Here is a 27,846-nt window from a genome sequence, read left to right as displayed (position 1 = left end):
GAATTATTTTGGGGCAGTTCCATGTGCTGTGTTAGACAGGAGGTCAGATTAGATTATCACAGTGGTTCCTTCTGGACATGGAATCTATGAATATTAAAATACATATCATTTGCTTGCACCCAGTTTACCAAGTGATGCAGATTACTCTGTATCAGTGACCTCTCCTTTTCGTTATTGACCACCACCCCCAATTTTTGGGTCATTCACAAACTTTATCAATGATGATTTTATGTTTTCTGCCATGTCATTAATAAAGATATTAAATCGTATAGGGCCAAACACTGATCTTTGTAGGACCCCACTAGAAACACACCTGTTGAATGATGATTCTCCATTTATAATTAAATGTTGAGACTTATCAGTTAGCTAGCTTTTAATCCGTTTAATGTGTGCTCTCTTAATATCATTCCAATTTTTTAATCAAAATGTTGTTATGTGGTACACTATTACCTTTATCAACAAAACTTGTAATCTCATTCAAGAAAGATATCAAATTAGTCTTGACAGGATCTATTTTCCATAAACCCATGCTGATTGGCATTCATTATATTACTCTCCTTTAATTTTTTATTAATAAAGTCCCACATCAGCCGCTCCCTTATCTTTCCTAGGATCAATGTCATACTGGCAGGCCCATAATTACCCAGGTTATATGGTTTACCCTTGTGGATACTGGCACAACATTAGCTTTCTTCCAGCATTTAGGAACTTCCCCAGTGTTTCAGGACTTAATGAAAATTAACATTAACAGTCCAGTGAGGTCCTCAGCCAGTTCTTTTAAAACACCTGGATGCTGATTTAAAAATGTCAAACTTTAGTAGCTGCTATTTAACTTCCTCCTAAGTGTACAAGAAATATCCCACTGTAGACAATGCCAGAGAGACATAGGTGAGCTGAACTCTTTACACTTGGGAGGCAGTGTCTCTAGCAGCTTTAAATTCAGAGCTGGCCCTCAGTCTCCAGATAATTCAATCTGCTCACCTGCAGATGGTTCTGGGGTCCCATGTGCTTGTCTTTGAAAGAAAGAGGCTTCAATCTCTCTTTTGAAGATGCTACATGAATGTCATTTGCTTACTGCTCCTTCCTCCCACTCCTCATCTCCCTCCTCTGACCAGCTCAAGCTGTCATCTGACTCCTCCCATTGCTCTCCTTCGGGGTCCTCAGCATCCATAGGATCTTTCTCAGTCTGGTCTTGTCTGGGCTGAGAGCTGCTCTGGAGATGCTCCAGTTTGGCCCAGGTCATGGGGCTGGTCTTTCGCAGTGCGATTTCCACTTTCGTGGGCACCATGTTTACAAAGCTCTTCTGTACATCAATGACCTAGAGTGAGAATGGGGCAGGCATGTCATGGTAAGCATTCATCAGACACACTCGCTGGCCAGACATTTAGTATTAGCCATTATATGTGCCCATGATGCTTTCCTGTAGAAGCAAGAAGTCAGTGTAAAGAGGAGGCAAAGCAGAATGAAAACCAAAGCATGTGCATGGAGTCCAGTACCTGGGACACGAACACCATGGTTCCTCAAGGATTTTCTGTTGCTTCATTGTGGGGGGCTGATCACCATGAGTCTTAAGTCACCCACACAGGAAAAGGTGGAAGGTTACCAGTGGAGAGGGAACGGAAAGCACACGTAGCAACTGAGAGAAACTACCCAGAACTTCCGAGCCTCCACTACAGCAAAGCCAGTACTCTTCTCCGCTACTAGAAGAGAGGGATCATGGGTAAAGTCAGGGAGGGCAATGACTGCATTGCAGTGATTGGCCCAACCAACTGGATTCCATTTACAGGGATTGAGGGCCTCCAGGGTGCCATGCAGAGAGATAGGAGTCCCTCCTGGGTGCCCCAGGATGCTGGGGTGCAGAGACGTGGCACACAGCTGAGGAGAGACACAGCAAAACGAGAGGAACTATAGTTATAGGCAAAAAAGGTCAGGGACGAGATGCTACAGGAGAATGGAGTGAAGGGTAGGGATAGGAAATGCACCAAGGCAATGAGAGTATTATTCCTCCCTCTACCTCAGGAGTGGGCAAACTACGGCCCGGGGGGCCGCATCCGGCCCTTCAGACATTTTAATCTGGCCCTTGAGCTCCTGCCAGGGAGCCGGCTCCGGGACTTGCCCCGCTCCACGAGTCCCATGGCTTCCCACGGCTCCCGGAAGCAGCAGCATATCCCCTCTCTGGCTCCTACGCATAGGAGCAGCCAGGGTGCTCTGCACGCTTCCCCCTCCTCAAGCACCACGCCTGCAGCTCCCATTGGCCAGCAACTGCAGCCAAAGGGAGCTGCAGGGGCAGCGCCTGTGGACAGGGCTATGCGCAGAGCCGCCTGGCCGCGCCCCTGTGTAGAAGCTGGAGAGGGACATGCCGCTGCTTCCGGGAGCTGCTTGAGGTAAGTGCCACCCGGAGCCTGCACCCCTGACCCCCTCCAGTGCCCCACCCTGTGCCCCAGTCCTGATCTTCCTCCCGCCCCCCAAGGCCCTCGCTCACCCCCTCCTGCACCCCAACCCCAATTTCATGAGCATTCATGGGCCGCCATATAATTTCCATACCCAGATGTGGCCCTCGGGCCAAAAAGTTTGCCCATCCCTGCTCTACCTACTCAGGAGATAGTGGGGTGGGAGGGCCGGAGGCAAGAAGTTACCAAAGCTACCAAAGAGAATGTTTAGGCTACACATTAGTAGAATAGGGAGGCAGCCTGGTCTCGAGGATTGAGCACAGAACTGGGAGTCAGGAGGTCCCGAGTCTAATCCTGGCAGTACTAGACTCACCATGTTACCTTGGGTAAGTCACGTCACTGCCCTGTGCTTCAGCGTCCAACACTGCACAAGAGGAGGAATGACAGACCTGCCCAAGGATTAGTTACTTACTAATTGTAAAAGTACAGTAGGAATGCTGTGAATTATGAGCAAAATCGCATCCTGGCTGAAATGCATGGCAGGTTAGTGGGCATGCAGGCAGTCTGTTCGATACAGGAGGAGACTGGGTGACCAAGGATGCTGTATGATTGCACAGAGAAGAGATAAACCTGTTACAGCACACCAAGACACATGTAAATGGAGTCGCCACAGGCCTCACTGTTGCACTCAGCCACTCTGTGGCCTTTTACTTGTTATTCACTGTCTGAATTACAGGCAGAACTGAACGTGCTGGCTATACGTAAGATTGACCAACACTCCCCGGCATAAGACCCTGTTTTCAGCTGTATATAACTTTGCCTAATTATAACCATTTGGGCTGAAATGTTTTCTGCCAAGAGTCTGCCTCTGGCTGATTTTTGGTTGTTTGTTTAAAGTTTCAGCAAAAAATGTTCTTAGAATGAGCTAAGGGAAAATATATGTCGTTTTGCCCAGGTTAAAAACATTCATACAGCTCTTTGGTTGAGAACTGCAAACACATCTCTGCAGGGACGGACTTGGAGCAGGGCAGAAGGGTTACCCTGGTGTGAGGGATATGCCTTTTGCAGTTCCTAGGAAAACATGCCCACATTTGGCCAACGTCTGTGTCTTTGAAAGCATCTCAGTCTGCAGGTGCTCAGCAGAGACTTGCTAGCATTTGGCAGTTAAATGAACTGAAAATTAACTGCACTGAGGCAGGGACTGATCAGGACATTCCCTGCAATTGCTACTCCCTGCTGTTGTGGGCCGATCTGGAGCTCAGCCTGAGAACTGAGAGCATGAGGATGGTCTCTCTCTCTCTCGCTCGCAATCCCAGACAGTGAAGGAGAAAGCAGTCAGACTCAAATGCAGAGGGGACAAGAGAAGGCCTGAAGGTGGGGTAGTCGGACTGAAGGAGGAGAGAGTAGATTGGGCCAAGGCACCTTGGACTGGGAGCTAGGGGTGAGACTGGGCATGGCTAGCCCAGGAGAGTGGGAGCCAGTGGGGGATGGGGACAGAACTGGGAGCCAGTGTGTGTGTGGGGGAGATAGACTGGATGAGGAATGGGAGGGGATACTGGAATTGGCTGGGGAAGGAGACTAAGCCAGGGAGTGTGTGTGTATGTGGATCCTGAAATCAGATGAGAGCCTGGATTGTTGGGGGAAATGGGACTGGCTGGGCAAGGAGCCAGAAGGGGGATATGGAGGACACATGGAGGCCCTTGCATCTGGGTAGTAAAGCATCAGCTTCAACCTAACATGCAGTTGTCTCCAGATCACAGACCTGGTTGCTGGCAGCCATTAACCCCTTCTCCAGCATAACACCGCCCCCCCCCACAAGTCAGCTCTGCTCACCGGCCCAACATGGGTTTAAAATGGAGACAGCCTTAGTGATTTCTCTCTTCAGACAGGAGAAAAGTAATGAGGGGTGGAGGGGAAGAAGAGGGTATCCTGGCAAGGGGGCACACTGAATCCCTTGCAGGACAGGTAAAGGGGCCACCCAGAGTCCTTGGCATGGGGGGGAGAATTGGGAGACCATGGTATGGGGGAAAGGAAAGCTGGGGGATACCAAGAGTTCCTGACATGGGGGAATGGGGCATAAGAGGAGGGACACAGAATCCTTGGTATGTGGTGAAGGGGAGAATGGGAGACACGAAAGCCCCAGACATGATGGGGGGGAAGCATTGCCGTGGGTCCCTGAAACACTGGGGGATGGGAGGGTGGCCCACAGGGAGCTTGTAGGGAATGGAGGAAGACAGGGAACTCCTGTTGTATACACTGTGCTCATGCTCAGCCTACAGATACTACAAAGTGTGTGGCCCTCCAGCAAATTAGGCACAAAAACAGTGTTAGCGGAATGCTAAGATTGCAAAGTCAAAGTCAAGCGTTCCAAAGTTCGGAAATGCTAGAAATAAGGCTGCCAGTGCACCTTTAATTTGGCCCCCTTTATGTGGATGCACCATGATACAGCCTCTAATTACATGGTCGCTAGTATTTTTTCCATATCACCCATGACATTCTGTGTAGAGGATGCACCTAGTCAAAGTTAAACTCTCTAAAGCCATCAGGACCGGATAACTTAAACTCAGGACTATTAAACAATATAGCCAAGGAGCTCTCGGCATTATTAATGTTGATTTTTAACACATTTTGGAACACTGGGAAAGTTTCAGAAGACTGCGAAAATGCTAATATTGTGCCAATATTTAAAAAGCATAAATAAGAAGATGACCTGGATAACTATAGGCCACTTAGCCAAACATTGATCCCAGGCAAAATTGTTGGAAAGGCTGATGTGGGATGCCATGAGTATAGCATATTTGATGCCACTGAACATGCTTTGATGGAAAATAGATTGCTTCCGGGATGAATCGGAGTTCGGTAGATACTACAGTGATGAGTGCCATAGAAAAGTCTATGAGGAAATTAAATTTTATTCGGAGCAGAGTTTGAATAGTGTGCTGTAAATAAGGCCTGGGGTCACACATTAGACAATGTGGAGAAAAACTGCTGAATGAACACCAGCCATCCTTCTGTGCACTGAATGAGGCAGGAACCTTGTGGGAAAAAGCAGTATGTGATCGTGTAATTAAGACTGTTTCATAATGTGTGCACCCCAAGAGGGCTCAGATAAGGTTGCACAGGCATCCTTAACTCTAGCATTTCATAACTTTTAAATGCTTGACTTTGGAATCTTAACATTCTTTTTTTAAAGTTGGCATATAAGCTCTTTTGGGGCATGGTCTCGCTCTTTACTTGTTTCTGTGAGCCACCCAGCATGCTTCTAAACACTTTATAAATGATAGCAATAAAAGTCCTCCTGGAACTCTATAAAATGTCAGCTCAGAAACCTCTTCCAGGAAACCCAAACTGCCTCAGCTAGCACAACACTTCCAGCTGCCCACATCCCTCCAGCTACAAATGAAAAGAAAATGAAATATCAATATCTGAATGGAACAGGGTCTCCTCTGGCTCCACGAGAGATGGGCTCAAGCTGGGATGGAACTGGGCTCAGCTCTTGGGCACCATTACGGCCCAGGAACAAGTGTGCCACAAGGTAGCTGACCAATAAGCAGAGCTGGTCTAGGTCCCTAGTGTCAGAGCAGCAGTGGCCAGTGAAGCCAGTCTGGTTGGTTGGAGTTAAACCAGGGGCTATAAAGGCCCATCAGAGGACAGGAAGGGGGTGAGTTACTGGAATGGCTACATAAGGGTTCCACGAGAGAAGACATCAAGGCGTGCCGCTAACTCCTGTGCGGTCCCTGCAGCAAGGGGCAAGGTGCCCAGCAAGGTTGCTCTGGAGCTGCTGTTCCAGAGGAGTAATAAAGCTGGCTGATGGCAGCTGTCTGCAGAGCTGCAAGGAGTAAGAAGCCTCCTTCAGGGCCGAGTTAGCAGAGAGAAGGCACCAGCAGGGGAAGGTGATCAGCTGGATCCTCCAAGCCTGGGGAGTCGTTGAGGCGAAAGTGGCCACTTGAAGGAGAAGCTGGCTAAGGCTCTACAGCTGGCTAAATTACAGCCCAGCCCAAGGCAGAGAACTGGGGTTCTGCCAGAAGGAGAGACAGGGACTGTCTGAAGCACGACCCAGCTCCAGGAAGGTGAATGGGGTGAGGGGTGTCTCCTGATCTGGGACAAAGAGCTGACCAGGACTCTTATAGGGACACAGAGCAGGGTGACCTGGGGCAACTAACACAGCAAGTTACCTCTATAAACAACTGAATGAGGCAGTCCCCATGAAGTGGGTGCATGTTCTGGAGCCAGCTTAGGTCTGGTAATTGACTGAAAGAACCTGATGGGGGCGCAGAGTGCACTGGCAGGGCCACAAGGGGGTATGCTGGAGAGGTTCAAACCTTGACAAAGTGATGTCCCCTTGCCCTATGAGAAGGTCCAGGGTAAGATTCTGGGATGCCAGCCCAGTCCAAGCCAGCACTAGGGGCTCTGGAGAGTTCACGTTTGTACTTGCGATGCTTCCCCAAGAGCACTGACCACTCTTTGTCCAGTACAGGTGTCCACAGTTCAAGAATGCTGCTAAATCAGAGGGGCCACAAGAATCATTAAAGGATTAGAAAACATGCCTGAGAGTGAGCTCAGCTTGTTTAGCTTAAAGAAAAGGTTAAGGGGTGACTTGATCACAGTCTATAACCGTAACACCAACCCACCCCAGTCGTCGGCAGGCTGGATCGAATCTGGGACCTCTGGTGCCTAGTACATGAGCCTCTACTGCATGAGCTAAAAGCCAACTGGCTCTTAGCTAAGGCTGTAGAGCAGACTCATTTTACCTCTCTCTCTAAGTGGTCTCGAGGCCACCAGATGGGACAGAACACCACACCCATGATGTGTGTGGGTTACATAAGCATCCACATGGTCCTTGCACTTAGGAAGGAAGAATCCCATGCACCGCTACAGGCTGGGGACCAACTGGCTAAGCAGCAGTTCTGCAGAAAAGGACCTAGGGATTACAGTGGATGAGAAGCTGGATATGAGTCAGCAATGTGCCCTTGTTGCCAAGAAGGCCAACGGCATATTGGGCTGTATTAGCAGGAGCATTGCCAGAAGATCGAGGGAAGTGATTATTCCCCTCTATTCAGCACTGGTGAGGCCACACCTGGAGTATTGTGTCCAGTTTTGGTCCCCCCACTACAGAAGGGATGTGGACAAATTGGAGAGAGTCCAGCGGAGGGCAACGAAATTATTAGCGGGCTGTGACACATGACTTAGGAGGAGAGGCTGAGGGAACTGGGCTTATTTAGTCTGCAGAAGAGACGAGTGAGGGGGGATTTGATAGCAGCCTTCAAGTACCTGAAGGGCGGTTCCAAAGAGGATGGAGCTCGGCTGTTCTCAGTGGTAGCAGATGACAGAACAAGGAGTAATGGTCTCAAGTTGAAGTGGGGGAGGTCTAGGTTGGATATTAGGAAACACTATTTCAGTAGGAGGGTGGTGAAGCACTGGAATGCATTACCTAGGGAGGTGGTGGAATCTCCATTCTTAGAGGTTTTTAAGGCCCAGCTTGACAAAGCCCTGGCTGGGATGATTTAGTTGGTGTTGGTCCTGCTTTCAGCAGGGGATTGAACTAGATGACCTCCTGAGGAATCTTCCACCCCTAATATTCTATGATTCTATGGGGAACAAATATTTGTTAATGGGCTCGTCAGTCCAGCAGAGAAAGGGCTGACAGGCTCCCATGGCTGCAAGTTGAAGCAAGACTCATTCAGACTGTAAGTAAGGTGTGAATTTTTAACAGTGAAGGCAATTAACAGTTGGAACAATTTATCAAGGATCGTGGCGGCTTCTCCATCACAGGCTACGTTTAAATCAAGATTGAATGTTTTCCTAAAAGCTCTGCTCTAGGAATTATCTTGTGGCAGTTCTATGACCTGTGTTACACCAGAGGTCAAACTAGATGATCACAAGGGTCCCTTCTGGCCTTGGGATCTGTTAATTTACATCTTGGCACCTGAGCCCAGTTTCCGTCCCTTTCCATCCACAGCTTGCTGGAATAAGAGAACCAAGATAAACAGAAATCTTACCCCCCAGAGATCCAGCTTTGCCTGGAAAACCTTGTCACCTTCGAACATGATATGGACATCAATCTGAAAGAAAGAAAGAAAGAAGTCTCTTAGCAAGTACAGAAGGACCAACTCTGCAGAGCTGGTGAGTGAGTGAGCATCAAAGCCACACAGCAAGCGAAAGGTGTCACCTCTAGGATACGCTTTTTGGGATAGCGTAGCTGCACAGAATCATAGAAATGTAGACTGGAAGCGACCTCAATAGATCATCTAGTCCAGTGCTACTCCATTGGCTGCCGGCCTGCGCGCACTTTGGAAAAAGAAATTGCTAGTCCCCTACATCAAATAGCTTGAGAAGCACTGATCTAGTCCATTCCCCTGCACTGAGGCAGGACTAAGTATTGAGACTAAGCAGCCTGATACTGTGGTGTGTGTCCCCCCACAGGACAGTGCCCCCACCCCACCCCATTTCAGGCCTCTGTAGTAACGATCTGATAATCCATCTCCTGCCTATCTTGAAGCTCTATGGGAAAAGTCAAACTCCTCACCCTCAGCTCCCAGGCCCTGCAGCATCTAACCCCCACTTGTGTGTTCTGCAGAAGGAGGAGAGGCTGAGAAGGGGACCCAATGTGTGATAATTAGACAGATGCTGAATTATGTAATTGCTTATTGTCTTGTTATTTACAGATTGCAGCAATGGGATATGGAGCCTAATGCTCTTAACTCAAAGTTATCAAAGACCTTTGTGGAGGAATTGTAATAATACTGAATTAACAAACCACCCAACGCCAAGACCATAGTTAGAGCTGATGCGGCAGTTATCATAGAATCACAGAAGGTTAGTATTGGAAGGGACCTCAGGAGGTCATCTAGTCCAACCCCCTGCTTGAAGCAGGACCAATCCCCAATTTTTGCCCCAGATCCCTAAATGGCCCCCTCAAGGATTGAACTCACAACCCTGGGTTTAGCAGGCCAATGCTCAAACCACTGAGCTATCCCTCCCCCCATTAAATGAAGAATTTCTTTCCTTGCCACACCTAAGCACTGCAAATTAACTTTGCTCCCTCCACCTTTCCCAGCAGCCAAAATCTTAAGTAAGGCTTAAATCGGAAGCCTTCAGGAGATTTTACAGATGCCAAGGCACAGTCACTAATCCTCACGGTGCCAGATTTTTGTGCTGATTCAGGGTGGCCAGGGGTTAACCCTTCAGCTTTACTAACAGACTCCCCACTACTAACAGAGGACTTACAAAACAGTACTGCTCATATGGAAACTAGCTGAGAGGGTCGAAGAGTTTCAGGACACAGTGATGCAGAGGAAAGAATATGGCCACGTGGGACAGAAGCCCACTCTCAATGCAAAAGGAGAAGGCCGCAGATGGAGTGCACTGAGCATGTTGCTGTAGGATTACATTAAATGGACCAAAAGATGCTGAGGGTCAAAACAGGCTCAGCGTTATAATATCATTATTGCTGGACTTAATAGGAGAGACAGACTTCCCAGTGCCAGTAGCAAAAGAACAATCCAAACCCCATCCAGGAGCTCAGCCCAGGTTGCGATAGGCAAACTACTGTGCTGTCAAACTAGGGAACCAATCTTAGTCTGTGCAAGGAGGAGCCGCAGAGCTACTTAGATTCCAGGACCCTACTCAATAAATATTGCCAGCGTTTAGTTATAGATATAAAAAAAATAAAATAAAAAGGCACCTCACCCTTGTTCCAGGTGTCTTTTGAGTCCACCCCTGCTCCCACTTCAATGACCCCTCTCCTCTTCCCCCGATAAACAATATTCAGGAAGGGGGGACAACCTCATCCTATTAACATTAACCAATCAAAACATATTTTGAAAAAATTTAATTATAAGCATTTCTTCCCTTTTCTAGAATCTTTTAGCCCATCATACCAACCCATGACTTTACCAGGAGCCCTCAGCACAGATTGTTTTTGATGCAAACAGTCCAGTTGTACCAGTCTATTTGTCTCCAACTTTTTCTAACTTTGGTAAACAATTTAATGTAACAGGGTGAGCTGGACTTTTGTGACCTTGAACAACTGCGAGTACAGGCCTGTCTTTGCTAGGAGCTGGGATTGGACGACAGGGGAAGGATCATCCATAACTGCCCTGTTCTGTTCATTCCCTCTGAAGCACCTGGCACTGGCCACTGCTGGACAGGATTCTGGGCTAGAGGGACCACTCGCCTGTCCCAGGTTGGGCATTCTCATGGCCATTCTTAACACACCCTGTCTACTCTCCACACAGCTTCATTCGCACAGCGAGAGGCAGTGACAAAACTGCTCCCTGTGGCTGCAGCTCCATAAAGGACAGCCCTCAGGAACCACACCACAGAAATTAACAAATGCAATCCTCTGCTGCCCAGCCACTCCTCAGCCAGGGCAACAATACTCTGAGCAACAGTATCTCTAAGGCAGCCAATAGCTAGAACACTGTCAGCCTGAGATGTTGTCTCAGCCCTTCAGCAAGAAGCAGGGTAGTCCTGTTCATATCAGGGTTATCCCACAAAAATTGAAACAGGTGCCAACTCCCTGCAGCAGGTAGTAGAAGGAAGAGAGAGAAGGCCAGAGCCAAGGGAAATTGCATTTTCCTTCTCAGGAGCACAAGGTCTACCCTAAGAGTCTATATTAGAAATGGGGTGTTTAAGCGACTGTTCTAGAGAGCATTAGCATGCATACAAAGGGCACTGGCTGCCTTTGACAGCCTGCACAGGCCTTGAAGACTAGCACGCAGCAGGACAGCATTTTGCATTTCTACGTCTGTTAGCCCTGGACCCCACATACCACAGTGCGGTTGGCTGTCACAGAGCTGAGTGCTGGCAGAGGATTCTTGGCATAAATCGTCACCACCACTTGGCTGCTGGTTTGATGCCAGTCTTGTCGACAAGAAACCAACTTCTTATCCTGGTGAGGAAAGGAGCCTGTTACTGAGGCCAGCCTCCAGCACACATGAGTCTGTATCTCCTCCCCCATTACAGAAAAAACAGACTAGCCAAGGAGCCCTGCACCATTCCTCCCGGCTGAAGTGTTAACTAAAGGCTAGAGTCACAGCAGAGCACTAGAGGCCAAGTTGGTCCAGCATATCAAATGTAACACTAGGTTCTTTACATTTAGACTAAAGCCATTTCCAACCCAGTCTGCAGCCCAATGAGACTAAAGAGGGACTCACCATTGTGTGCAGGAGACAGGGAAAAGCTTCAAAAACAGACTCCAAAGAGAAACTGCTGAGCTTGAATTAATATGCAAACTAGATACCATTAACTTGGGTTTGAACAGAGACTGGGAGTGGCTGGGTCATTACACATATTGAATCTATTTCCCTAAGTGAAGTATCCTCACACCTTCTTGTTAACTGTCTAAATGGGCCATCTTGATTATCACTACAAAAGTTTTTTTCTCCTGCTGATAATAACTCATCTTAATTAATTAGCATCTTACTCTACCTTTTCATGTTCTCTGTATATATATATATATCTTCTTACTATATGTTCCATTCTATGCATCCGATGAAGTGAGCTGTAGCTCACGAAAGCTTATGCTCAAATAAATTTGTTAGTCTCTAAGGTGCCACAAGTACTCCTGTATTTTTTGTGGATACAGACTAACACAGCTGCTACTCTGAAACAAAGCAATTACATCACTTTTAATATCCATCCATCTCCTGTTCCACAGCAAGATCCTCATCAGGTTTTCCTAAACTCCACAGTAATTTCCCAGGGAATCAGATGGGTCTGACTCCAAGGTACACAATTCAGTCTTCCAATCAGTGCTCTCCTTCCTCTAAATCTAAACCTCTGTTTCCAGCCAGCCATGAAGTTGGTTGGAGCATTTTCTCTCTCTCTCACCTTATACTGGCACTCATCACCCCAGGGCTAGAAGGCTTTGGGGGCAACACTTCTGAACAAAGCCATCTTAGGGAGCAAGTGTAATTCAACTCAGACTGGCTCTGGCACTGGTAAGTATCTAACACAGAACTGTTTGGTGCTAGGAATATTTTGAGAGGCTTTTCCTGCATTCAGAAAAGTTCAGCTGCCTGTGTGATCCTCACTCACAAAGTCCGGGTCAGTGGGAGGCTACCTGTCTAGGAAAGGTTTGAAGATGAACAGGCCCATAAATGCTACATCCAAATCAATTGTTTTAAACGTCCCTCTTAACCTGTTCTGTACCTCAGCCAGAGCCTTCCACACCCAAACTGTTACAACCAGAGAAACATTTCCTACTCAGCCTTTCCCTTTGAAAGCCAGGCAAAGGCTTTGGGCATTTGACAGTGCAGACACTCCGCTAGCTGATCTCTCTCTCCTGGTCACAGGGGACATTAATCTCCAGGGAGGGGAGGCTTGGGCCAAGAGACCTTCCTCCCTAGCCCACAGCTGCTTATACTTACCCACCAGCCCATCTAAGCAGCAGGGCCTTGGCACTCAGTGTGACTGGGCCCAGTGCCCCACTCTTGCTAACTAACCCTGTTTAACTTTTTCTATTTGTCACCCACCAGTGCTTTCTAAGGTGTAAAAACCAAGAGCTGCACTTTCAGCCTGCCCCATCTGCACAGAAGCTGTGCAGTAGCCATGGAATATTAGAAGAAATGACAGTTATGTGTCTTGTGTTATACCAGTTGCACCAGACACAATTCTGTGAGAATGGCCCAGTTCTGTATTTCTGCCTGCTTTAGAAATGGGCAGAGTAATAAACAGCCATGCCAGTGGAGATGACTACCCTGTAGCAGTCAGATGAGTATATGTTAAGAGGTAATAGCAGGATATTTCAAAGGGCAGACTTGTGCTGGTCTGATTTTATCCTCTCTTGTGGTTTTTTAACAGCTAAGCAGGGCTGGGTCTGGTCAGTCCTGAACTGCAAACCTTCAAGGGAAAGTCCAGGTGGGGCATGGGGACCCCTTTGCACTTGCTGACAGGAAGAGCAGACTTTGTGTTAGCTTGGAAGTGCCTTCAAGGTTTGGGTGCAGCTTCCCCAGTCCCCTTGCCTGTTGAAATTGATTCAGCCTCCCTTGGAGGGTCACCAATGGGGAGGCTGTTCATATTCTGCACTGCCTGGGTCATGTCTATTTAGTTTTGCTACCATGCCCTGACTTTTTAGCTCATTTCCATTAGGTTTGGCTGAGATGGCATTTCTTTTTATGCATCTATTGCTAGCAGTTTGAAACACCTGGCTTCTAAGCTAAGCTGCTCAGGCCTGGTCTCAGACTAGGGGGGAAAGTTTAAGAAAAGTTTAAAAAGGATCAGAGATTCAAATACATTTTAAATACGTTTTAATTTATCCTCAGTTTAAAAAACCCTCAAGAAAGTTATATGCACAAACCTATGTGACGGTAGCATGTGGTGAAAGGGCTGCATTCGCTAAATGCCAGAAATGCAGGTAAGGCCCTCACAGACTGTCATGCGGCCCCGCTCTTCATAGGCACTACAATATGGCTTATCCCATGCGATCATACAATGCCTAATAACACCTGTACAGTGGTTTCCCTCTTCAAAGCCCTGTGCTGTATAAATGTTGTCCAAGTCCTTGCCACTGGGCAAAGTGATACTTTATTCAGCAAACGACAGACTAAAATGAAGAGGACATTCATTTCTCTTCATGCTGGGGTCTGCACTACGCCTGTAAAGAAGGGGCACAGTGAGCAGTCCTGGCCGAGTCCCACTCTCCCTACAAGGAGGGATTATTTGCGTAAACAGCACTAGCAGGATTTGACTCTTCATGCCTACTCTCCCCCTTTGCCTAGAACCCTGATGCTCCAATGCAGGCATTTGTGTTTCTGCCTGTGCTGTGTACTCAGGAAAGGAGACTGTGGTGATGCACACACTCAAGGCCTCAGAATTACAATGGTTTCAATCATAATATTTTTTGCATGTGATATTTTAAGAATTCGTTTGGTCTGTTGTGCCCCAGTGATGAGCAGATGCCACAGTTACCAGGACAGAGTGAGCAGCAGTGACAGTTCAGGATTCCTTTGCTGTCTGCTCACTGCTCTAAGAGCCTTATGGCAGTGGCATACCTCCTTCTTTAGCCAGCTGTGTTTCCCAGTGCTGCAGCCCTCTTGCTCCAGGAACGCACTGAAGTCTGTAGTTTTAATGCCACAGCAACTCCAGTACTTCATACTGGGGAAAGAGCAAGAAACAAATTAATCTAGGAATGCCAGAAAGGGATACATGAGTCTAGGGAAGATGGGCACTCTAGGGGTTTAGGGTTAGAGCTGTGAGAGGCAGGGAGACCTGGGGCACTCAAGATGCTGAGCATGGGGGATATGAGACTGACAGTTCCAGGCTGAACAAACTCAGAGGGACCAAGAGATGTGGCCATCTGTTAGCCTGCCTGTGTGACATGAGCTGGGGTGTCACATGGCCACAGGATAAAAATAACCAACACAACTGGCCATCTGTTTGGAGGAGCTGTGGACTGAGTGGGCCCCCCACGGTGAGTGTCTATCATTGTGGGGAATCTTGCTGTGCTGCTGACTGGTCTGCCACTGTAGTTAGGGTCCAAGGCGAGCAGGCAGTTTTTACAAGTATGGGGATAAAAGTCTCCTGGTTCCAAAGGATATTTCTTACCCCTCATGGAAGACAGGAACTCCTGGGTGGAAAATACAAGCCTCCGTCTCATTCTCTGCCCCCTTGTAGATCTGCCAGGGAAGAGGCAGTGGCAATGATCAGCACAGCATGCTGCTGAAAATGAAACCTTACCAGAACCTTTAGGGGAAGGCGGGAGGAGAATTCTTCTTTGCTTAAAGTGCAGCTGGTCCCCACTGTGTCCTCCAGGACATGGCTGGAGCCTCAGGACCCTTCACTGACTGTCCCTTCCTCAGTTCTCCCCTCAAACACTTAGCTTAGTTTTAATCCAGTTGGAACCCCCATCCCATGCTGCTGTGGCGGGAGGTGAGTTTCTGACTGGACTTTTTCCAGGCATTTTTTAACAGCTGCGAAGTGGGGTGGCCTGGATGGGCTCTTTTGACCAGCTTACGATAGGGACTCAAGTGCAGCCCATTGTGGATGGAGGATTTCTCACCAATGCCTGCTACTCTCGTGCCAAAGGCAACAGCATTACTGGCCTGTTCAGCAGGTCTAAGGGGGTAAAGCCCCTGGGAGTCTGGTTTCACCAGGTTTTTGGTCAGGGACATGTTTCTCCAGAGGTGCATGCTGTGGGGGGAGAGGCGCACATGCATTCAGTTCTGCATACAGAAGAAGGCACAGGGACAGGGACTCTGCCAATCCTTATAGGCCTTGGGCAAGTCACTCCAAGTGTTGGGAAAGACACATGCAGCATGGGATGGGAGGCTCAGATACCAAGGTGATGGGGACAGAGACATACACTCACTATTAGCAGTTATTTCAGCCCCCACGTCTGTCACCTTTCCCTCCTTGCCATTTCCATGCTTCCCCACATTGTGTGTTTGCTCCCTGCTGGTTTTGCTACCCCTCCCACTCCTGGCAGGCACTCCCTATGCTGTGCTCTCCCTCCTTCTCCCTGCCCTCTCAGTCTCTCCCTACACCCTTCTATCTACTTCCTTCTGGATCCCACTCTCACCCTAATCCCTCCCTCCTTCCAGGCCCTAGAACCTCTCCCTTCTCTCCATGGTTACAGGCTTCCCAGCTGCATTGGGCTGAGCACCCCTGCTCCAGGGTTCTGGGGCAGGAAGGTTACATGCCTACACAAGCCATCAACGTGCAATGCTGGTGTGATGGAACTGCTGTCTGCTATGCAGACCATTCCAGGGGCCTGCTCTCCTGGCCAGTGGAGCCTTCAGTAAGAGCTTTTTGGGAAGCCTGTTCGATTTCGGTGACAGAAGTGGAGACGCCAGCTTTGCTGTGGGGCCAACAGATTCCACCCCAAACCTTCACTGTGACTGAAGAAAATGCAGCTAGATGTTCCTGTCATAAGTCCTAGGTGCTGACACTTACTACTTTTGGTGGGCACTAGAGAGATCATGAAGACCCTCTCCCCCCTAGTTGCCAAACAAACCCAGAATCATAGAATCATAGGATATTAGGGTTGGAAGAGACCTTAGGAGGTCATCTAGTCCAGCCCCCTGCTCAAAGCAGGACCCACACCCACTAAATCATCCCAGCCAGGGCTTTGTCAAGCTGGGCCTTAAAAACCTCTAAGGAAGCTGGTCCCTGCCAGTGCACGGCACTGAGCCAGAAGCAGCAGGGAAGGGAGCATGTCCATAGAGCTACAGCTCTGAGATCTGATTCCTCAGAGCCTGGGACACCCTGACCTGGACTTTGGAACACAAAGAGCCAAGGGTGCAACTCACCGCCATACAGCCTGAGTTCTTACAGGTGGTGCCAGTTCTGACCTCCGGAATGGCCTCTGCTGTAAGCAACACACATAGCAAAGAGCTCTTTAGTACTCCTTTTCTTTTTATCAGGCTTAGACATTCACCCAGGTGTTCCACTCACATGCTCATCACCCAGGACCATGAGCCACATTATTCTTCACAAGGATACCAGTCCATAGCCCCCCAGTGCACAGCTCAGTCCTGGCATACAACCCCACAGCCTGCCACACCGTGCAGTCCCTCTGCATAACACACATACCTGCTTCTAAGTTTTGCACCCTCCATGCTTCCCATAAAGCACAGCCCAAGACCACCCTGCCAGGTCCATCCCCATCTTCTCACCCCTGCACAAGGAATCTCCCTCTGGGCATTGGTTTTTGGAGGCCAGCTTCAGCTTCTCCAAGGTCTGCTCCAGAGATCTGGACACTTTAATCAGCAGTGGCTGTCTTGGCTCATCAGAGCTGGAAAGAAAAACCACACACAACACAACAACAAACGGCATTTTTTTCCCATCTTGAGAGGGAAGCAGGGGCAGGGCCATTTACATAGCCAGTGCCTGACTCACCTTGGCCTTTCACGCTGCATCTTCTCAGCTGATTTTGGGCTTTGGATGATGAGTTCTGTGCTTGGCTTGGCCTTCAGCTTTTCTGAGGTATCCTCTGGCCGGAAGGGCTCGGGGGGCTTCTCATTGCTGTGACACCCCTTCATGCAGCCCTGAGGGGAGGGACCAGAGACAAGCCTAACACTCCTTTTGACCTCCCCACGCAAGGGGCTTTTAGGTCATGGTCATAGACTCACAGACTTTAGGGCCAGAAGGGACCAGCGTGATCATCTAGTCTGACCTCCTGCACATTGCAGGCCACCGCACCTCACCCACCCCCTCCTGTAGCAGGCCCATAATCTCTGGCTGAGTTACTGACATCTTCAACATGTGATGTAATGACATCAAGTTACAAAGAATCCACCATTTACTCTCCTCCAGAGCAGCAAGTGACCCATGCCCCATGCTGCAGAGGAAGACTGCCCCAGAACTCCACAAAGCAAGGACACTAAGCACACTAACATGTGGGGCACTGTGCAGGGGACAGTCCCTAACCTCAGCAGCCCAAGGGAGCAGAGCATCACGCTGTGCCTGGCTGCATTAACTGCCAGGAAGTTGTGTCAAAAGCATCCCAACAGCCTAGCACTAAAGTGCAGCAGGAGGGGATGGCCCAGGAATCTCTTAGTGCCAATGGGCAAAGGGCACAGAGGGGGTGCCTGGGTGACAAGGATCTCCTGGGTCTGGGACATACAGTCTATCTAGAATGTCAAAGAATCTAGAATATCAAAGAATGTCATGTGAGGTCTCAAAGAAAAGCCAGTGTCACACTGGTCATCAGTATAATCACAAACGGCACGTACAGATGCTGGGTAAGGAGTTATGTATATACACTGACAATTATGTACTTAAGGTCTGTGTCTAGGGCTGGCCACTAGCAAGGGTGAAAAAGCGGTTTTTGTCAGACAAGAAATGTCTGGCTGTTTTCACCTAAATTAAGTACTGTATGGTTCACAGCAGGTCGCCTCTCCCTAGTCTGAACCGAATGCTAATGAAGGACTGTGAAGTGAAGAAAAGTAACAGGAAGAAGCAAACACCTGGGGGAGAGGGGTGGGAGAAGAGAGACCCCAGCTTGAGGTGCACATCAACGATTTGCTCTAGAGTATTTGGGGGACAAAATGACACCCCAGCATCCTTCCCTGAGGCAGCAAATGGACAGTCAATTTGCTTCATAAAAGAGGGGTCTCAGCCAGGCTTGGCTGAAAACGCTGGTGAGAATAATGGATGAGATAAGCTGTTAAACAAGAGAATAACTTGTTTTAGTCTCTAGAAAACATGTTATGATTTTGATTTGTAAGTAACCCATTTTCCCAGTATTCTCACTATCACGTGAATCTCGGTACTCTGACAATAAACGCATTCTTGTTTTCATTATAACTAGATCTCAGTGCTGTGGTGTTAAGCAAAGTGCAGAACCTGAGTTGAGTCTTACAAGCTGGAATACGGTTCCTTAGGCCTGTGAGTGTTCAGTGGAGGGGGCTGGACACTACAGGGAACACTCCAAGGATCTGGCAGTTGGTGTGTCCCTATTGCTACCCGAACAGAAAAACCGAGGCTTGAAGAGGCCTAGAAGGCTCTATATGTGCTTCCAGAGGCTGGTGGTTTCAAGGATCTGATCCACATCTGGCACAAACAAGACTTCCGCATGTTGAGGGTAGGTGGTGGTGACGTACCTCACAACCCTGGGTACCTCTGGGGAACATCACCAAGAGGCCTCTGGCTCTTTTTTCTGTGTACCAGCCCTTTGCTGGTGAAGGGCAATGTGCATAACAGTTAGCCAGAAAGGCAGACATTGCAATAATCAACACAGGAGATCCCAGGGCCTGAGCAGGAGTGTTAGCTACTGGGACGGAGATGGGTGGGAGATTTTGACATGCTGCAAACGAAGAAATGACAAGATTTGGGTTTGGCCTGGATGTGATGGGAGGAGTGAGAGACGGCCCCCGAGTTAAGTGCTTGAGTGAGAGAAAAGAGAGTTGTGAGGAAGGAAGGTTTTTTTCAGCCATCTTAAATATGACTGGTAAGCAATCCAGGAGCAGTCCGTGAGAGACTGAGAAGCAGGACTAGGCAGAGAAAGTTAGATCCATGCCCACCAACCAATATCTAGGACTCAGGTGAGTAACATGATTAAGCTGAGAGAATTCCCACTAGAGAAGGGGAACCAGGGGAGATGGGTGGGACATGGATGGACCAGATTCTGGACAGGGAATTGGATGGGGAGGAGACAGACTGGATGGAGACAGGGAACCAGCCAAGAGAGGGACAGACTGGCAGGGGCAGAGATGGGGAAATGGACAGGGTGGGGACCAACCAGGCAGAGATAAGGATCTGGCCAGGGATGGACCAGCCAGGGATAGGGATCTGGCCAGGGAAGTTGACAGGGCCGGAAGAGACCAGCCAGGGGTAGGGATCTGGCCAGGGAAGTGGACGGGACAGGGAGGGACTGCCCAGGGATAGGGATCTGGCCAGGGACAGACTGGCCAGGGATAGGGATCTGGCCAAGGAAATGGAGGGGGAACGGATAGACTGGCCGGGGATAGGGATCTGGCCAGGGACGGACCAGCCGGGGATAGGGATCTGGCCAGGGAAGTGGATGGGGCAGGGACAGACCAGCCAGCAGTTTGGATCTGGCCAGGGAAGTGGATGGGATAGGGACAGACCAGCCAGGGGTAGGGATCTGGCTAGGGAAGTGGACAGAGCAGGGACGGACCGGCCAGGCAGCCAGAGGGTTCTGGTGTTTTGTTTTGGGGTCCAGGTGTGTCTGAGAGAGAATCATAGAATATCAGGGTTGGAAGGGACCTCAGGAGGTCACCTAGTCCAACCCCCTGCTCAAAGCAGGACCAATCCCCAATTAAATCATTGCAGCCAGGGCTTTGTCAAGCCTGAGCTTAAAAACTTCTAAGGAAGGAGATTCCACCACCTCCCTAGGTAACGCATTCCAGTGTTTCACCACCCTCTTAGTGAAAAAGTTTTTCCTAATATCCAACCTAAACCTCCCCCACTGCAACTTGAGACCATTTCTCCTTGTCCTGTCATCCGCTACCACTGAGAACCGTCTAGATCCATCCTCTTTGGAACCACCTTTCAGGTAGTTGAAAGCAGCTATCAAATCCCCCCTCATTCTTCTCTTCTGTAGACTAAACAATCCCAGTTCCCACAGCCTCTCCTCATAAGTCATGTGTCAGACCCTTAATCATTTTTGTTGCCCTCCGCTGGACTCTCTCCAATTTTTCCACATCCTTCTTGTAGTGTGGGGCCCAAAACTGGACACAGTACTCCAGATGAGGCCTCACCAATGTCGAATACAGGGGAACGATCACGTCCCTCGATCTGCTGGCAATGCCCCTACTTATACAGCCCAAAATGCCATTGGCCTTCTTGGCTACAAGGGCACACTGTTGACTCAGATCCAGCTTCTCGTCCACTGTAAACCCCTAGGTCCTTTTCTGCAGAACTGCTGCCTAGCCATTTGGTCCCTAGTCTGTAGCGGTGCATTGGATTCTTCCGTCCTAAGTGCAGGACTCTGCACTTGTCCTTGTTGAACCTCATCAGATTTCTTTTGGCCCAATCCTCCAATTTGTCTAGGGTCCCCTCTATCCTATCTCTACCCTCCAGCGTATCTACCTCTCCTCCCAGTTTAGTGTCATCTGCAAACTTGCTGAGGTTGAAATCCACACCATCCTCCAGATCATTAATGAAGATATTGAACAAAAAAAGAGGTGGAGACTGGAGCACCTGTAGAGGAGGGTGGGTTACATACCTTTATAGAGAGGAATTCTGAGAAGTCTGTGGTTCGTTTCTTGCAACAAGACCAGCCCTGGACACAAGAATAAGATGCATATGGTCAGGTATGGAAAACAGCACTGACCTCTGGATCCCCACATCAAACACACACTTTCTTATATCCTGGATCTCCCTTTGTCCTGCATGGACTGTCACCCAGACCTCACGTAGGCAGCTGCTTCTGGCATCTGGTTCTGAACTTATACAAGAGCTGTCCCTTTGCTGCTGCACTCACCTTCAGGGCATCATGGAATATTGGAACACCTGGGTGGTACACACAGGAATCTAGGAGCCAAAAACAAGAACATAACAGCCAGACTGGGTCATGGTCCATCTAGCCCAGTATCCTGTCTTCCGACAGTGGCCAGTGCCAGGTGCCCCAGAGGGAGTGAACAGAACAGGTAATCATCAAGTGATCCATTCCCAGCTTCTGGCAAACAGAGGCTAGGGACACCATCCCTGCCCATCCTGGCTAATAGCCAGTGATGGACCTATCCTCCATGAACTTATCTAGTTCTTTTTTGAACCCTGTTATAGTCTTGGCCTTCACAACATCCTCTGGCAAGAAGTTCCACACGTTGACTGTGCATTATGTGAAAAAATACTTCCTTTTGTTTGTTTTAAACCTACTGCGCATTAATTTCATTTGGTGGCCCCTAGTTCTTCTGTTATGAGAAGGAGTAAATAACACTTCCTTATTTGCTTTCTCCACTCCAGTCATGATTTTATAGACCTCTCTCATATGCCCCCTTAGTCATCTCTTTTCCAAGCTGAAAAGTCCCAGTCTTATTAATCTCCCCTCATACGGCAGCCGTTTCATACTCCTAGTCATTTTTGTTGCCCTTTTCTGAACCTTTTCCAATTCCAATATATCTTTTTTTGAGATGGGGCGACGACATCTGCACACAGTATTCAAGATGTGGACACACCATGGATTTATATAGAGGCAATATGATATTTTCTGTCTTATCTATCCCTTTCTTAATGAGTCCCAACATTCTGTTTGCTTTTTTGACAGCCACTGCAGACTGAATGGATGTTTTCAGAGAACTATCCACAATGATGCCGAGATCTCTTTCTTGAGTGGTAACAGCTAATTTAGACCCCATCTCTCAAAACAGAGAGTGTCAGCACTTCAGGACACAATTCCCTACTGGTCAGCCAGCCCTCCTGCCCTGCTCCCTACAGCATCCCTGTGACATACCCGGGGCACAATCCAAACTAATGAGTAGCTGTGTCACCCCTGTAACCGTGGGTGCTTTATGATGCCCTTCTGTAGCAGCTCCCACCTGGGCCGCTCACAAACGGCCTTCCAGGGCTTGCTGGTGAGCCGCTGCACCTGTTGGTTCAGCTCCATGGCTCACTGATGGTCAGCTGCCAGCCGGGGCTCTTGTGCATGCTTTCCTTGGCTCGCTCTCTCTGTCTCCCTTCTTTCTCCAATCTGGCTAGCTCTCGCTTTGAAGTTCTGTGGCTGCTGCTCATCTTTATAATTTACTGTTTCTGTTTCCCTTACTTGAAATAAGCAAACAGAAAGCAACAAACTGTAATCTCTCTGTGACTGTTCCCAGCCTCCAGTGCTATCCCAGTGCTTGAAGCATAAGAAGCTCAGGGGTGAAAGTAAGTTAGAGGACTTACCGCTACGCCGGAGTCCTGAGCAGGGGGCGTGGCCTCAACCGGAAGAGGCGGGGCCTTGGAGCCCTGGGGGTTCCCGGCTGCCAGCGCTACCCCGGGGCTCTGGGCTCTGGCAGAGCTTTAAAGGGCCTGGGGCTCCGTTGTGGTAGCAGCTGCCAGAGCCCCGAGCCCTTTAAATCCCCGCCTGAGCCCTACTGCCCAAGCCCTGGGGTAGCAGTGGTCGGGCTCCATTGGGGATTTAAAGGGCCCCGGGGCTCCAGCCGCCGCTACCCCAGGACTCGGGCAGCAGGGCTCAGGCAGGGATTCAAAGGGCCCTGGGACAGTAGCAGCGGCTGGAGCTCCGGGGCCCTTTAAATCCCAGCCTGAGCCCTGCTGCCCGAGCCCTAGGGTAGGGGTGGGGGGGCTCTGGTGGGGATTTAAAGAGCCCTGGAGCTCCAGCCACCGCTACTGCCCCGGCCCTTTAAATCCCCGCCAGAGCCTCACCGCCGCTACCCCGGGGCTCGGGCAGCAGGGCTCAGGCCGGGATTTAAAGGGCCCTAGGGCAGTAGCAGTGGCTGGAGCTCCAGGGCCCTTTAAATCCCCGCCGCCGCCCTGCCACCCCTACCTCAGGGCTTTAAATTGCCCTCTCGGAAAGCTGGTCCTGGTACAGCGCACCAGCTCTTACCAGTACGCTGTACGGGGCGCACCAGCTTACTTTCACCTCTGAAGAAGCTGTGCACAAACCCTCGTTCTCTGCACCACTGTGACGTACCAAGATACAATCCAGACTAACGAGTAGCAGTGTCACCCCGTCCCCTAACCTGGGGTGCCCTTTACCATGTCGTGCTGCTCCTCCAGTCTGGCTTGCTCACAAACCGTCTCCAGCATGTAAGTCGCTCCCAGCGATGTCTGTATGCTGCAGCCAGCCAGCCACGCCGTAGCTCTTACCAGCTTTGATTATACTGCAGGGTGACCCCAGCACACCCCCAGTGTTAGGCTTTTCCCTAGAAATAGGTGTCCTGGAATCCCCAACCCTCTCCTGGACAATACAAATATGATCAGTCTGTTATTTTTAAGATAATAATATGCCATCTTATTATTTTAAATAGTTCTTCAGACACTTCAATTTAAACACATTGGATTAGATAAAACAGTAAAAAGTGTATTAACTACACAGAGAGATTTTAAGTAATGAGACATAAAAGTCAGAAATGATTTACAAGAAAAATAAAGATAACACACAATTAGTGCCTAACTTAACAAACTATACTAAATTCAAAGCAAACCTTTTCTCGCCACATGCTCTCAACTGTCTTGCTTATGAAACTTTTAGGCCAGGACCCCAGCTTCCTTTGTCCCTTCTCATGTGGGGAATCAAAGGACAGAGAGAGAGGGAGGGAACAGGGTGAGCATTCCTTGAGGTGTTTACCCCTCATTTTTATAGTGTCAGTCCCCCTCTTGAAAACATTTCCAGCTGAGATTCAGGACATAGAGCAAGGTTGCCCAACTTACTGACCCTCTGAGCCACATACGAAAATCTTCAGAAGTTCAAGAGCCAGGGCCCACCTGCCAGAACTCAGGCCTTCACCCCCATTGGAGGTGTCTGCTGGGGCTCTGGGTTTCAGCCCCACTTCTGCTGAAGTCCTGAGACTTCTCTCTCCCTGCTGGGCCGAAGCCCCTACCCCACTACCTTGCTGCAAGGCAGAGGCCCCGAGCTCCCACCCGAGTCTGATAAACGGAGAATGGGGGCGTTGGGGGGAGCTCCGGGAGCCACGCTTTTACAGTAAAAGAGACACATGCAGCTCACAAGTCACAGTTTGGCCACCCCTGACACAGAGAGCCTATAGGGAAGGATATACTATAGATTCCCTACTGCTCTTCCTCACTGGTTGGAGCGTCTTTTGTTCCCCTTCCTGCTTGATGACTCTGTTTATTGCTTAAATCAAATTAAGCAGAGCACACATTCCTATGTGTGACACAGACCTGTTTGCCAACCTCAGTTTGGAACATATGTTAAGATCACCATGTGGGGGAACCTTCATAACATCACAGACACTGTCGTCACACACATTTAATCAGGACAATACAGCCCAGCAAATTACGAGTTTTCAGACGGTACCTCACAAGGCATTCTCTGTACAAAGATTATTACATCAGTGAGTAGGGTGTGGACACAGGGGTACACTCTGTCATGGCCACCCTGCTGGGAGAGGCTGCAGCAGGAGTAGCTGGGTGCTTCCCTCACTGCCAGCGCTCCTGCCCTGCTCCTGACAGCGTCCCCTCCTGGGTGAGGCTGCGACTGGAGTAGCTGGGACATCCCCCAAGCATCCACAGCCAGTACATGTCTGCCCTGTTTCCTACAGGGCCTCCTCCTGGGAGAGGCTGGGAATGGAGTAGCTGGAGCTTCCCAACAGCCAGCACTCCTGCCTTGATCCCTGTGGTGGCCCAGCTAGGAGCTATTGGGATTAGGGTGCCGAGTTTCCCTTCTGCTGAGCAGAGTATGTGTTCTTGAAGCCTGCTCCAGCCGCCAGTGAGGTGCTTGTCAGAGCAGCAGGTCCTTGTCCTACAGAAGTGAGTGAGATTGCAATAGGAAGGAGTGCCTGCTGTTACCCCTTTCTCTAGTTCAAGAAGTTGGGCCAATCAGGCTATTAGTAGGAGGCCTATTAGAAGGAACATTGCCACCAGATCAAGGGAAGTGATTATTACCCTCTATTCGGCATTGGTGAGGCCACATCTGGAGTATTGTGTCCAATTTTGGGCCCCACACTACAGAAAGGATGTGGACAAATTGGAGAGAGTCCAGCAGAGAGCAACGAAAATGATTAGGGGGCTGGGGCACATGACTTATGAGGAGAGGCTGAGGGAACTGGGCTTATTTAGTCTGCAGAAGAGAAGCATGAGAGGGGATTTGATAGCAGCCTTCATCTACCTGAAGTGGGGTTCCAAAGAGGATGGAGCTCAGCTGTTCTCAGTGATGGCAGATGACAGAACAAGGAGTAATGGTCTCAAGTTGCAGCGGGGGAGGTCTAGGTTGGATATTAGGAAAAACTATTTCATTAGGAGGGTGGTGAAGCACTGGAATGGGTTCCTTAGGGAGGTGATGGAATCTCCATCCTTAGAGGTTTTTAAGGCCAAGCTTGACAAAGCCCTGGCTGGGATGATTTAGTTGGGGTTGGTCCTGCTTTGAGTAGGGGGTTGGACTAGATGACCTCCTGAGGTCTCTTCCAACCCTAATCTTCTATGATTCTATTTGCAGGTCTGGTCCGCAGGGTAACACTTCTCAGATTTTCATTTTATGCCCCTATGAGATACTTAGCTTGGGACAGGCACCTGCAGATGCCCTCTGGACCAGAGGTGAAACTAAGCCGGTACGCCCCGGTACGGCATACCTGCAAGAGCCCAGGCGCTGTAGTGAGGTGGATCGGCTTCCCCAGGCAGCAATTTAAAGGGCCTGGGGTTCCCAGCAGCGGCCCCAGCCCTTTAAATTGCTGCCAGAGCCCTGCTGTCAGAACCCTGGGGAAGCGGCGGCGTTGGGGCTCTGGCGGCTATTCAAAGGGCCCGGAGTGGTAACGGCGGCCTGAGCCCTGGGCCCTTTAAATCACCGCCAGAGCCCTGCTGCCGCCTCCCCAGGGCTCCGGCAGGCTTCGGGGACAATTTAAACTAAGGACCTGGGGATGTAAAGGTCCCACCTCTTCTGGTAGAGGCCACGCCTCTTCCGGTTGAGGCCCCTCCCCCTCCTAAGGACTCTAGAGTACTGGTAAGTCCTTTAAGTTACTTTCACCCCTGCTCTGGACAGTCAATGCCCTGCCTGGTTCTCATGCACTTCAGGAACCAGAGACTGTTCTGGGCTTTGAGGAACCTAGCCTAGCTAAGAGCAGAGCCTAGGGCCCCCGTGTGTACCTGGAACTCCATCAACAGCTGCTATGACCCTGACCTCAGCGATTCAACCCCCATCTGGAAGGGAGTTCTCACTGACACCAGTTGCCTCCATTTACCTGAACTTCACTAGACTCCTCACTCAGGCTCCTGGCTTACTCGGAGAATTGGCCTGGAAAAAACATTAAAATTCTGCCAACTCAATTAAATACTTCCAGGGGATTGGATGGGGGAAGGGGGCTGAAGTTATTTTCATGCCAAGGGCCCCAGGTTAGCTTAACCCTGCCATGCAATCAGTGCAGATTTGTGTCAGCTCATGGGCAGAATTTGCATCCCATTCCACATTTTCAGGCACCAGCTATTAATTGGCCATGGATTTCCACATGCAGCTGAATGCTGCTGACTCAGATTGGCATTTCCAAGAGTCAGGGAATCAGCTAGAGCAACTGGCTTACTGGAAATCCCAGTAGTTCAACTTCTGTTACCTGACACAAGGGCAAGGAAACATATAACAAAATTGAGGAAAACAGCTAAAATCTCAGCTCACTAACTCCTGGAAAACAAATCCACTTACCCTCAGAGTTCTTATCGGCATCAAATCTTTGCCCACAGCCCTTGTTGTAACACAGCAAAGCCATTTCCAAGGCTCGAACACAGCAATTGTAACTCCTGCCCTGTGGTGCAAAGGGTCTGTGCACAGATCGCTGTCCCTGCGCTGATTAATTACATTGCTCCGCCATGTTGCTGTGCAAAGCCTGCAGCAGAGAGAGGCTGGAAGGAGAGAGAGATGGGCTGGGTCTATCTTTAGGCTCAGCCAGAAAGAGGCGGTCTGGCAATCAGAGAGCAACCCAAAGATGGGCACATTGTCCCAGCAGCTGAGCTGGCTGGACATGTCTGTCAGCTTCAAGTGCCGCTGTCTGAGCAGACATTTCTGTCCTGCCCCCCTCCTGAGAGGGGAGGGCCCACAACAACTGCAGGCGGGGAAAGGAACAAAATAAGAAAGAAGCCAAATGTATCCCTAGTGCAAGCCCACAAACTTCCATGCCCTGGTGTGAATAATGATCTGATCCCTGCGCTAGGAAGGCTGCTGCAGCCAAAGGGCCTTTCTTTGTCCTGCTCAGTGACTCCACAGCACAATCACTCATCTTGCAGCAGCACAATATTTCCAGTGACCCACTCAGTCTGACTTTTGGGAAACGAAGTTGGGTTCTTCTCCCTGCACTGCCACCAGCCCCGAGAAGAACATAGCTAGTGAATCATAGAATACCAGGGCTGGAAGGGACCTCAGGAGGTCATCTAGTCCCACCCCCTG

At 49.5% G+C, this 27,846-nt stretch overlaps 1 protein-coding gene across 4 annotated transcripts; it reads right to left on the bottom strand.

The window, feature by feature from the left end:
• Positions 1-367: 367 nt before the first annotated feature.
• On the bottom strand, positions 368-27,183 carry ITGB1BP2 (integrin subunit beta 1 binding protein 2). 4 transcript variants are annotated; one of them, XM_073358661.1, is made up of 12 exons: positions 27,109-27,183; positions 23,480-26,706; positions 21,283-21,332; positions 21,025-21,081; positions 17,232-17,380; positions 17,009-17,127; positions 16,643-16,701; positions 14,940-15,010; positions 14,387-14,489; positions 11,164-11,283; positions 8,390-8,452; positions 368-1,318 (listed from the first exon to the last, which is right to left on the bottom strand). In XM_073358661.1, the coding sequence occupies exons 2-12, from the start codon at positions 23,544-23,546 to the stop codon at positions 1,064-1,066; spliced, it is 1,113 nt and encodes a 370-aa protein (XP_073214762.1). In that variant the 5' UTR covers positions 23,547-26,706; positions 27,109-27,183; the 3' UTR covers positions 368-1,063. The 4 variants fall into 4 exon arrangements, with proteins under 4 accessions (XP_073214762.1, XP_073214763.1, XP_073214764.1 ...); XM_073358662.1 differs by having other exon boundaries at positions 23,480-23,697; positions 27,109-27,164; XM_073358663.1 differs by having other exon boundaries at positions 17,232-21,081; positions 26,654-26,706.
• Between the last annotated feature and the right edge of the window lie 663 nt (positions 27,184-27,846).

The sequence above is a fragment of the Lepidochelys kempii genome, chromosome 9, assembly GCF_965140265.1.
Source record: "Lepidochelys kempii isolate rLepKem1 chromosome 9, rLepKem1.hap2, whole genome shotgun sequence".
Lineage (NCBI taxonomy): Eukaryota > Metazoa > Chordata > Testudines > Cheloniidae > Lepidochelys > Lepidochelys kempii.
The sequence above is the reverse complement of the archived record's forward strand: the minus strand, read 5'-3'. Positions and strand labels throughout refer to the sequence as shown.

Excerpts from the sequence above, each read along its gene's own strand:
- ITGB1BP2 (XM_073358661.1), bottom strand. The coding sequence starts at position 23,546 with ATGCTGGAGACGGTTTGTGAGCAAGCCAGACTGGAGGAGCAGCACGAC. Across the intron at positions 17,381-21,024 it reads CAGAATTCCTCTCTATAAAG|GGCTGCATGAAGGGGTGTCA; the intron begins GTATGTAACCCA and ends CCCTCCCCTCAG. Across the intron at positions 14,490-14,939 it reads GTTCCTGTCTTCCATGAGGG|TATGAAGTACTGGAGTTGCT; the intron begins GTAAGAAATATC and ends CTCTTTCCCCAG.